This window comes from Centropristis striata, chromosome 11, assembly GCF_030273125.1.
Source record: "Centropristis striata isolate RG_2023a ecotype Rhode Island chromosome 11, C.striata_1.0, whole genome shotgun sequence".
NCBI lineage: Eukaryota > Metazoa > Chordata > Actinopteri > Perciformes > Serranidae > Centropristis > Centropristis striata.
In genome coordinates, this window is record NC_081527.1 from 10,582,846 (window position 1) to 10,594,783 (window position 11,938).

The window sequence follows — 11,938 nt, forward strand, 5'->3', positions numbered from 1 at the left end:
CTGAAACTACCTCCCGAAGGTGGTTTCGATCCGGTTTGCAAAAATCGGATTTCATGTGATTTGTGACTGTTCAGACTTCAAAAGAGCCATCCAGTTCCAATCTGGATGGGCTAAAAATCGGATTTTGGCTGGCAGTCTGAACGAGGCCTAACTCTCCTGTCATTGCAGATCTTGCCACCCTCGTCTGCCCTGCAATCACCTCATTCCCCTCACCTGTGCTGCCCCTCGTTATCCTCATCAGCCTCCCATTCAGGCTTCCATTCATATACTACCTATTGTCATTCACCCTCTGTCAGACCGTCATGCAACATGCCCTGCTCTCGTCTTGCCATTTTTTTGCTCTGCCTGTGACTTCTGCTAGAGGATTTTTTTTGGCCTATCTCCCTCAGTTTAGTTAGCTTTTTTGTTTACTGCCTAAGTTTTTTTGCTGCTTTAAATACAATTTGTTTTTGGACACTCTGATTCGTGCTTTTGGGTTCAGTGCTTTCTGAGTTGCGATAGACTGTGTATTAACAATTTAAACAAGAAGAAATGTAAAAATTACAATATTGATGGACTCAACAGTTGAAATGATACATGTTAAATGTTATAAATCTTTACAAAATGTCACATCTGTGTCAAAAGTCTGTCCTTTGACATGACTGTGTGTTGTTACTTCATAATGCTGACCTCTGATCACAGCAGTCCGGGTAATCTATTTGAAATCTGTACTTTAAACAACCTCATTCAGAGTTTAAGAAAACATTGTCAGACAAATCAAATGAAACATTTAAAGCTAAAGTCACATTTTTAACATTAGTTTTATTTATTGGGACATGTATGTACTATTATTTTATTCACTGATTTTATTGTATTTATAGAGTAAAACGTTGCTTTGTTTATTATGTCATTATTATTTTTCCCTCAGATTGATTATTCATTTGCTTTAATTGTAATTGTATTACGTTTCTGGTTTAGCCTTTAATATTGATTTGTTATTATTATTATTATTATTATTATAGCTCTTATATCAATTTAAGTACATTTTCATCATTGATATTGTTTCACTTGCATTGTTCTCAAATGTGTCTTGTTATATTGTTTCTGTCTTTTTTCCTGTTTTTCACATTTTTTCTGTGTTATTTTTACACGGCACTGGATAAGAGGTGCTTTACATGTGAAGTTTGATTGAGACAAATTAACAACTGCAAATGCACAACAGCAGTGTTTTGTAGCATTTTTCCACTAACCCTTCCCTTTAAAAAGTTTAATAGTATAAAACTTCAGTGTTTACCAAAGGGGAAATGATTAAAAAGCAAATAAAGCAACAGCAGTACATAATACTGATCTGTGCACTTTGGTAAAATGTGATCTGACTTAAGTACACAAAGTCTGTTTGTACATTTGTGTGTGGTGACAGTAACTCAGCGTAATGTTTACTATTTCTTCACTTCTTAGACTTTTCGGGAATTGTCCTCAACAATGATTAACTGGTCTGGATTTGAAACGGGCTCTTCACTCTGCTTCGTCTTCAATTCCTGACAAAATGTGCGTGAGATATCTTGTTCTCCTGGTTTGGTTTCCAGGAGTGCTGCATGGTAAAAACATTAAATTCTCTAACTTAGAAACATCTTAATTTGTTAAATAAATTCTGTTTAATATGTACTATTGTTTCTTGTTGTATTTCAGCTGCCAGTGCAGCTGAGAATTGTTCTGCTCCCATTCTGAATGGCGGCTATTTGGTCCCTGAGCAAGAAGTTTATTCTCATGAAACAATGCTCAGTTATGGCTGTGAGAAAGGACTCAAACCAGCAGCGGAGGGTTGGTGGGGGACAAGCACATGTCAAGATGGCACCTGGTCTCCTCAACCAGAATGTATAGGTAAGTGTTTCGTAAATATTTCTTCTTCTCCTTTACATTCAAGGTGGTCTTGGAAAATTTGTATATGCTGACATCAGATAGCATGAAAATGACATTTCACATTTCTGCATGATGATGCTACTTGTTTTGAATGCTTTTTTAAAAAGAGGCTTGTAGCACCCTATAATGTAATAATTTCCTGAAAATGTAATACAATTTGCACTTTACTCGATCTAAAATGTTACAAAAAAAACGATAATGTAATAACTTCACCAATAATGTAATAAAATATTCTGACTGATATTGTAATAACATTTTATTACATTTTCAGGAGTTTTTTTCCCCCAAAACTGATTATGAAATACTTGACAGATAATATATATATATATATATGTTCCTTTTCAGTCCAGAGTTCTACATTTTGTGTAATCTAAGAATGTTATATACACTGTTTTTGAAACAACAGAAAGACTATTGGGTTAAATAGACCGACCTTGAGTACCACACGGTCTTATGTACGTGTACAAATACGAAGGGACATGCAACTACATCCTGGTCTTATGAGTGGGTGATGGACTTACCTCCTTGGGATACCAGAATTCCAACTCAGATAAACTTCTGAGCATCACTGGAGACCTTTAGGTAACTCTTCCCTTAACGTACCTCTTCACAGATTTCCAACAAATCACTACCTCATGAAAACAACCACAAACCAACTAAACATCTTTCAGAAACACTTCATTTGAAGAGGATATACATAAGCATTCATAACATCTACATACACATTACTTGACACCTGACATAAACATAGGCCTTCATATCCACTCATAAATGGTTATTATATCACTTTCAATGTCAAATTGACATCTTACTCTATTTCAGGGATGGGCAACTGGAGGCCCGGGGGCCGCATACGGCCCTAACCCTCACTTGAAGTGGCCCTCAGTACAACTACATGCATTTGAGCATGAAATCTTAAAAGTGCAGTGTAGAAATGCACAAAATTACTTCTTGCAATTAATGTTGGTCTGCTGTTCTTGCACTGAAAAAAAAAATCACAGTAAGTGGTTATTTTTTATTTGCTTCAAACCTTTTGTATTCCTATTTATATTCCTATTATATTCATTTTTTGTACTTTCTATATTGCTGATTGATATTTACATGTGCACATCATCCAGGCGAAAAATAACCCTTTACCCCCGCTGCTGAAAGAAATCCTAGAGGAAACACTGGTTGAACCATAACAGTCTCGAGTAAACCAGCAGTGGTGACAGGTTTTAGTTGGAAAGTTGCTTTAGGAAGTTCACAGTTTAAATTCTTTAGTTATGTTGTTGCATGAGCAGGTCAGTCCTGGACTTTCCTTAACACGGGTGTCGATTAAGAAAAAGAACTGAAGAAACTTAAGAGAATTATTTAACTTTTATGATTTAAAAATATAACTAAATAAATCTGTATAGACTCTAAATCAGGGATGGGCAACTGAAGGCCCGGGGGCCGCATCCGGCCCACACCCTCACTTGAAGTGGCCCTCAGTACAACTACATGCATTTGAGCATTTTTTGAGCAAATCTTAAAAGTGCACAAGTGTAAAAATGCACAAAATTACTTGCAATTAATGTTGGTCTGCTGTTCTTGCACTGGAAAAAGAAAGTAATCATAGTAAGTGGTTATTTTTTATTTGCTTCAAACCTTTTGTATTCCTATTTATACTGTTCTACACGCATTTGAGCATGAAATATAAGTTACTGCACTGTAAGCATATTTAAAATTGCAATTTCATCATATCTGGTTAAGTGCACGGTCCTATATGTGGCCCTGTGGTAGTGTCCATGAAAAATTGTGGCCCCTTCCAGCATTTAAGTTGCCCATCCCTGCTCTATGTCAAGTGACATAGTGGTCAGCTGACATACTGTCTTAATTATAGTATATTATGACATTTACTTAAGACCAGGATGTAGTTGCATGTCCCTGCATATCTGTGCAATCTAACCCAATAGTCTTTCTGTTGTTTCAAATCCGGTGTGTATAACATTCTTAGATTATCAAAAAACAAAATGTAGAACTCTGGACTGAAAATGAACATATATATATTACATTATCTGTCAAGTATTACATAATCCATTTTGGGGAAAAAACAACTCCTGAAAATGTAATAAAAATGTTATTACAATATCACTCAGGATATTTTATTACATTATTGGTGAAGTTATTGCATTATTGGGTTGTATTACATTTTCGATTGAGTTAAGTGCAAATTTTATTACATTTTCAGGTGTTATTACATTATCAGGAAATTATTACATTATAGGGTGCTACAAGTCTTAAACGTACAGTGTCTAAATGTAAAAACAAACAAACCCTAAAATAAAATGCAAAAACAGGATTAAAGTGTTATATTATTTGAACATGTGTTAATTTTTTAAGTAAATTCATACTTTTAGTAAAAATGCATATGAAATGTATTGCTCCACCTGTAACTAATGCTTTAAAAGTTCAAATATGAAATATCTTCCGGGAGCAGCGGCATGTTTTATATCTTGTACAGAGATAGAGAGAGATTTGAGTCTTTAACCCTTTATAATGACATTTATTGTTTTTTCAAGCAGGGGTTCCAAACCTGGGACCCCGCGAGTGGTCATGGGATGAATCTAAGAGGTCACCAATAGTAAAAGAAAAAAAAAGAAAGAAAAAAGAATTTTGTTACAGCATCTTGTGTTTGTTTTTTCTGTAATCATGGCCTCTTTTATGTGAAACTCTCAGTAATTTTCTAGCCACACAGCAATGATCTGGGTCCAAGCAGGTTGAACTAAACAAGCTCTTGAAAAAACAAACCATATTCATGATTTGTTTGCAAGTAGCAAAACTTGAATGGGAAAAAAATAATAACAACTACACATCATTCTGCTGGTTTCATCTGTACTGTATGTGTCAGTTTTGGCAGCCTTGTGGAGATATACATGTAGAGGGAACTGATTTGACATATTTTCAAATTGATCTGAATTGAGTACAGGTGATTTATTTAGATTCTCTAATTTTTTTTGCAAATTCTATGCATTGACTGAGTCATGACACTAGATTGTGCAAACCGAATTTCGTATGAATGCATGCAGCCAATGCAGGAGTTTTTTGGATCTGTGGCGCCCCCTTGAGGCTCAAATTTCAATGCATACATGAGCAACTGCAAATTGATGAATCAATGAATAAATAAAATAAAATAAAAAATAATAAAATAAAAATAAAAATCAAAAATCAAAACAATAAAAAATAAATTAAATTAAAAAAATAGAAAGAAAGTTTTATCGGCCTGTAAAATTGCAATTGAAAATGTCTTGGATTGGCTTAATGGTTTGATTTTAGGATTTTGAGGAAACATTTGAATTTTTATTTTAGAGCAGAAGATCTGAGGAGTAAAGGCGCAGATTGATTCAGAAATCACAAATTTTGACTTTTTGAGATAATTGCAAAAAATATATACTTCGTTTGTCTTTACTCTTCCTGTAAGTCGCTTTGGATAAAAGCGTCTGCTAAATGACTAAATGAAAATATACTTGAGCTCAATAAGTGCTAATTCACAACTTGAAAACTATGATGAGGGGCCACAAGTAGATATTACTTTATTATTTAAAAATAATTATAATCAAATAATATCAGAAGGATAAAAGCTATTCTGTAAAGAATTAAAGTTTGATTGACGTTTTCTTCTTTTTTTCTCCCTCAGACAAAAAGGCCTGTATGCCAATAACTATCCCCAATGCAAAATACACTGTCAACAAAAATGGTTGGTATGCGGAGACAGACAGTATCACAATTACATGTGACCAAGGATATGGAGCGAGGGGCAACACAGCCAGATGTATGAATGGAGCATGGACCCCTGAGCTGGTCTGTGAGAGTAAGTCTGTCTCATGTGTTAATTCAGTAAGCTGTAAAAAACACAAACAATCAAACAAAAACAAAAACAGAATAACAGTGACCAGGATAAGATCAATGGCTACATCTTACACCAAGGTCAACAACTCCAAAAATCAAGTGGTTACTCATCTGGAAACTGTTTCCGCCATGATTTATTTTCTTATCTACAGGGAGTAGAGGATCATGTGATGAGCCCCCTAAAATCCCGCATGCAGTCATCATTTCTCAGGGATACCAGAGGGTGTTTGCCCAAGGCACAGAAGTGCAGTATGAATGTGAAGATGGATTTGAAATGAGGGGAGAAAACAAAAAAACTTGCAGAAATGCAAAATGGAACGGACAGCCAACATGCAGTAAGTAGACATCACACAAGGTCAAAAGGCGGCAACTAGCAGTGCTAACAACACTTAAAGGAACAACAACTGCTAACAGAGGTTACCGAGGGTTACCACAAAAACACCGGGGGCACGCTGCCACCAGTAGTCTGGACGGCCTTTTCAGCGGTGCTAACAGCACTAACAACAGGCACAACAACAGTGCTACGCTACAAGCTAATAGCATTAATGGGAGTTAGCTCACGCTTAGCAGGGCGAACTGTCTTCCTCACTAAACCCAAGTAGAAGTACTCAACCCACGATGGCAGAACAACAGAAACCATCTCATTTTCAGCTGTAACTGCTGTAGGCGTTTAGCTAACTGGCCAGTGGGACAGGAACACAGGGACGGTGCACAGTTTCAAAGAGAAGGACACACGTGCCGTGCAGCCAGCTACCAAAAAAAAAGGGAAGCTATTTTTACAACGCTCACAGAGAAAGGGTAACATATTTCTCTGCACAGGATGCCATTAATCCACTATCCTTTACATAGTTACTATTTCTGTGCTGCTATATAAATGTTGAATGTCATGTACAGCATCTTTAAAGATGCCCAATGGAGTTTTCTTCTAAACAAAGGTTGTTAACATTCCTTGATGATGACCAAAATGGATTATGTGTTTCCTCAAGGCCTAAAAAACATTTTATCTTCCTCAGAAAAAACATTTGCACAATCAAATTTTCATAAAAAAATGGATATCTGCATTGTTAACATCCATTGTTAACTCTACTTCCTCATTGTTTTTGTTAGGACATAGCTGTGGTACATCACCCCAAAAAACACAAAAACACACAAAAAATACATATTACTTTTATCAAGTGATGACATGTTGGTGTCGTTCTGCTGCCACCAAGTGGTTAAAAAAAGGAAAACAGGTTTACAACAACAAAGATAATCCACTGGTCAATTTTGGACAGAGCCCAGGGAATGAGCTTCACTTAAAGATAGCTACCTACTTTCATTATCCGTTAAAGTGAATATATTTTATATATGAAATGTTGTTGTTTTTTTCTCTCCAGCCGAAAAATCCGGGCCACATCCTGGTGGTAAGTAGTAGTTGTTTCTTGATTTGTATAACATTACAATAAACATACTGTATATTACAGTCTGGGATATGCCAATGATTTACAAGAGCATTGATTTTGATGCATTGTTTCAAAATAGCATTTATTTGCCCCGTAGGGCTGGAAGCAGGACTTTATGCTGCTTCAGTGGTGACATTTCCTGAAGCTTCTGAGTGTCTTGGCCACACAGTTTATTGTAGGCTAAATTTAGGAGCTGAGGCTGAACTTTCAAAATTTGGATGAAAGTGTGTCCACTGACAGTGTGTCCACTGTGTTTTACAGGATCCTCAGGCCACCCAGAACCTGGTGACAGCAACATTAAACCTGCAATCGTTCCACGTAATTAAGTTTTTCTTTTTTTTAAATAATAAAACAGCTTTATTTCTGCAGCACATTTCAAAAGAAAATTTTGTGTATGTTGTAAACATTTGGGGTTTAGCACAAACCTGGTCTGGGGGTATGCTACCATGGGAGATTTTTCTTTTCTTTTAACAGCAGCTAAATGCACTACTTTTCAAGCCATTCGAGATAACAGAGTGCCTACAAATTCTGTACATAGTTAAGGAAAACATGATAGTTGAAAAGGAAAAAATATCATCAAGAAGTGCAAATGATAGATAAACCTCAAGATGTATATGCCACATGTGTTTAGCGTAACGGAAAATAAATAGTAGAACACATAGTTTTCTTGCTTTATTTACCACCACCACAGGTTTATTTTTGTTTTGTTTCTGTTTGTAAAAAAAAAGGCATATTTTGGCAATTTTTTATTGAAAGCATACTTTTCAAACCACCAGCGGTTTGAAAAAACATTTGAGAAAACATTTGGGGCTCAAGCCCCAGAAACCAGCCACAAGCTCCGCCCCTGGCAGTGAGGCAGGTATATCACAGCCAGTTCAGGGTTGTGTGGTCAAAAAATGTTTTTCATCAATTTCTGGCCAGTTGATTAAAAAACAAATCTGCAGCCATGGCATTTATTATTACTATTATTATTATTATTATTATTATTATTATGGATGCATTAGATCCACCAGCAAGTTGGGATCTGAAGATTTCAAAATGTGGGGTGACATACAGTATAGGCACCAGGGCAGGCTGTGGCTCAGTTGGTAGAGAGGTCGTAAAGTATCCTTGGGCAAGATACTGAACCCCAAATTGCTCCCAATGCTGCGTTCATCGGTGTGTGAATGAATTCCCAATGGTGGCAGGTGGCACCAGTGTGCCCTGGTAGCCTCGGCCACCAGTGTGAATAGTGTGTAGTGTAAAGCTCTTTGGATAAAAGCGCTATATAAGTGCACCCCACTTACAGGATGGTTTACTCTGATATGACAGCTTAAAATATTTGTTTATAGAAACCTTTTTGTTTTCTCTATTTCAGCCCACAACTGTGGAGCTGCCCCTGTAGTTAAAGATGGTGTTGTGCATGTTGGTCTAACGTCTTTGACTTACCAATGCGTTAGACATTACAAACTAGTTGGTCCAGAGCAAGTGATGTGTTACAACAATGGAGAGTGGTCAGAACGACCCACCTGCAAAGGTAAAAACAAGTCAGCTCTAAAGGTTTGTCAAAGACGTTGGCTGGAAACAAAAGTTAACCATTTTTTTGTTGTATCTTCTGTTCAGCCGACTTCTGTTTTGTCAACACTGCACTCTATCCAGAGTTAATACCTACTGGAAGTTATTTTTTAAGCGATGGTGCGGGGAAGAGATTGAAATGTGTGCGAGATCCAGAGTGGTACACTGATCATTTTATTGATTTTGAGTGCAATGATGGAAGACTGACACGTACCCCCAAATGTAAGTTTTACTTTAAGCTCTTAATAAATTAATCTGCCATTAAAAGATATACCAGATACAGTCCCTAGTCATAGTTGATGAGTTTGTGGTGAGGGCGGACTGGCCAAGGGGGAAAACAATCCTTCTCCCCGCCCATAACTGTTGGAAAAGTGCAGTTTTTTAAAAATTCACATGTCAACAAGGTGTCATGTCCTTGCTGTTACTTGACAAAGAACGCTACATTAAAAACTTAGGCAGAATCCGATTGCAGTCCATACCTCAAACACTGGACGACTGATCAAACTACACAGCCCAAAGTGTTTTTGCCAAACGGGGTTGGACCATAGATTGTATATAAATAATGGACGTAGTCACCGTGACGTCAGTGAAAACACAGTCACAGTGAAACAGCACGATGGACGATGATATTGTCAGCGCAGGTCATCTATCCATATGGACACAAAACACAGTTTTTGTTGGCACCAAAGAAAGAACCTGGGGAGAACTAACGATCCACAAGCTGATCCACTAAAACCTTCTACACCATGTTTGATTGTTTTAAGCAGAAAAAAAGTGCACACATTCAGTCCATCAGCCCTTTACCTGGGTGTGAAATAAACAAGCTGCTCCACATATTCACTGCTGTGCTTCTCTGTTTTCAGGTTGTCACAGGTTGGCATCATATACAGTGAGTGACTCTTTAATCTACTTTTGTAAAACACATTGTATTTACACTGATGTTGTCTCACATGAAGCACTACTGCTGTTTATTCAAGTCTTATTTAGATTTATGCATTTATGTTTTACTTTCTACCAGATTGGATGCTAAGGCTGTATCACTAAGGGAGAGATACTGGGGCCTTTGGATTTCCTCTCAACTGACTGGAAACTTTTGAGCGACAACAAAGTTGTGATGATGCTGATAAACAATGTGTTGGAAGTGTCTCATATGAAATTCCTCACAACGTCCTTAATTTTCCATTCTGATTAGTGATTCATTTATTGTTTTAGCAGTAGAACAAACCAATGCATGTTGCTTTTTATTTGGATCTATATATATATATATATATATATATATATAATAATAAAAGAAAATTGAAAAAAATAAATTTGGTTGTCTTTTCAATTAAATATGATTATTATTTGATAGACATGCCTAAAAAACACCGTTTGAGTCCTTATTTAAACACGACAAATAAGAGTCATTCCTAATATGGAGTTACAAAGGGATTTTTTTGCCTGTTTACTCACATTTTAACGTAGTTAGAAACAGTGGCGGACTCAGGCTTTCTAAGCGACAAGGGTACATGTGATTTATTTAGATTTACTGAATTTTGCAAATTGTATGCATTGACTGAATCATGACCCTAAATTTGGAAACCGAATTTCCTATGAATGCATCTTTTGTTCAGCCGCCTACTGTTTTGTGAACACTGCCGACTATTCTGAGTCAGTACCTGATGGAGTTCATTTTTTAAAAGATGGTTACATGAAGAAATTGAAATGTGTGCAAGATCCAAAGTGGTGGACAACTCATTATATTGTGTTCTGGTGCAATGATGGAATAATGCCGCATTCCAGATGTAAGTTTCACTTTAAGGTCATTACAAATTAATCTGCCATTAAAAGAAATACCAGATACAGTCCCTAGTAGTTTGTGGTGAGAGTGGAGTCGTCAAGGGGGAAAACAATCCTTTTCCCGCCTATCAACGTTGGGAAAGTGATGTTTTTTTAATTCACATGCTAATGTCAACAAGGTGGCATGTCCTTGCTGTCACTTAACAAAGAGCATACATTAAAAACTTAAGCAGAATCTGGTCAGATTGTAGTCCATACCTCAAACACTGGACGACTGATCAAACTACACAGCCCAAAGTGTCTTAGTCTGACATTGTTGGGCTGTGTCTACCAAATTGGCTTATGACGATATACACAGCATGATGGATGATGATATTGTCAGCACAGGTCATCTATCCATATGGACACAAAACCCAGTCTGCACACCATTAAATAAATCAGAATTGTAACTTTTTAAGCACTTAAAAAATGCCACAGCAATGGACGATGGCATTGTCCATCAGCCCAACCCTATTGCCAGATATCTTTCTGCGGTCGAGCTGTGAGGTGTCCCTCACATCTCTGTGGTCAAACAGCTGTGCTAAAGTTGTAGACAGACACATTCAGAGCAGAGTGAAGTCTCAGCAAGCAGAGCGAGCATAGTTGCTTACATGTAATGTCTGGAAAAAACATGGATGGATGGTTTCACTCATGGATGTTTAAAGAGAACTGGATACAGCATTGGAGCCGGGTCCCTGTTCATTCCTATGAAAGCTACTCAGTGATGCATAAAGCCAGAAAAGTTTGACTTCCATGGATAAAAAAGTCCAGATCTTTTACATCCGTGGGGCCCATAGAGAAAGCTCACTAGAGACTTCTGCTGGCCAGGTCGGCTATTTCCAGTAAGGTGCGCCACCAACTTGAATGAAAATGTATAAATTGTACAGCTATTCAAGACTTTCCAAATGTTACTGAACCTAATAAAAAAAGTTTCAAAGTTACTTATAAAAGGGGGGCATCCTGGTGGCTCACACTGGTAGAGCGCTTGCCATGTAGGCTGAGGCCTTGCTGCGGCGGAGCCGGGCTCGAATCCGGCCTGAGCTCCCTTTGCCGCATGTCTTCCCCTCTGTCATCCCCTTTCACTCTGTCACTGTCAATAAAAGCATAAAAATGCCTAAAAAAAAAAAATCTTTAAAAAAAAAAGTTACTTATAAAATGCTTTTCTAAATATGCGGTTTGGTGTGTACAGTTCAGTTTTAAAGTTACACATTATAGCAGATGGTTGTCCGCTGTATTTACACCAACGCTAGTTTTGATTCAGCACTTAATTCTCTCTCCTTCTTGTAGTGACTTTATCACTAATCTCATTTGTTTATGTTATTCAGTTCTGTTAGCCACTTAGCTCAGCAGCTAGC

The 11,938-nt window shown here is 37.1% G+C and overlaps 1 protein-coding gene and 1 long non-coding RNA gene across 2 annotated transcripts; both read left to right on the forward strand.

Annotated features, from left to right (window-relative positions):
- The first annotated feature begins 1,420 nt into the window (after positions 1–1,420).
- Positions 1,421–10,038, forward strand: LOC131980195 (complement factor H-like). Its single transcript, XM_059344406.1, has 10 exons — positions 1,421–1,577; positions 1,669–1,860; positions 5,558–5,731; positions 5,922–6,104; positions 7,146–7,172; positions 7,473–7,529; positions 8,569–8,727; positions 8,814–8,987; positions 9,629–9,654; positions 9,784–10,038. The coding sequence occupies exons 1-10, from the start codon at positions 1,526–1,528 to the stop codon at positions 9,793–9,795; spliced, it is 1,056 nt and encodes a 351-aa protein (XP_059200389.1). The 5' UTR covers positions 1,421–1,525; the 3' UTR covers positions 9,796–10,038.
- LOC131980203 (uncharacterized) lies at positions 1,867–5,087 on the forward strand. Its single transcript, XR_009395208.1, has 2 exons — positions 1,867–2,481; positions 2,722–5,087. It is a non-coding gene; the product is annotated as an uncharacterized LOC131980203 (long non-coding RNA).
- Positions 10,039–11,938: the final 1,900 nt, after the last annotated feature.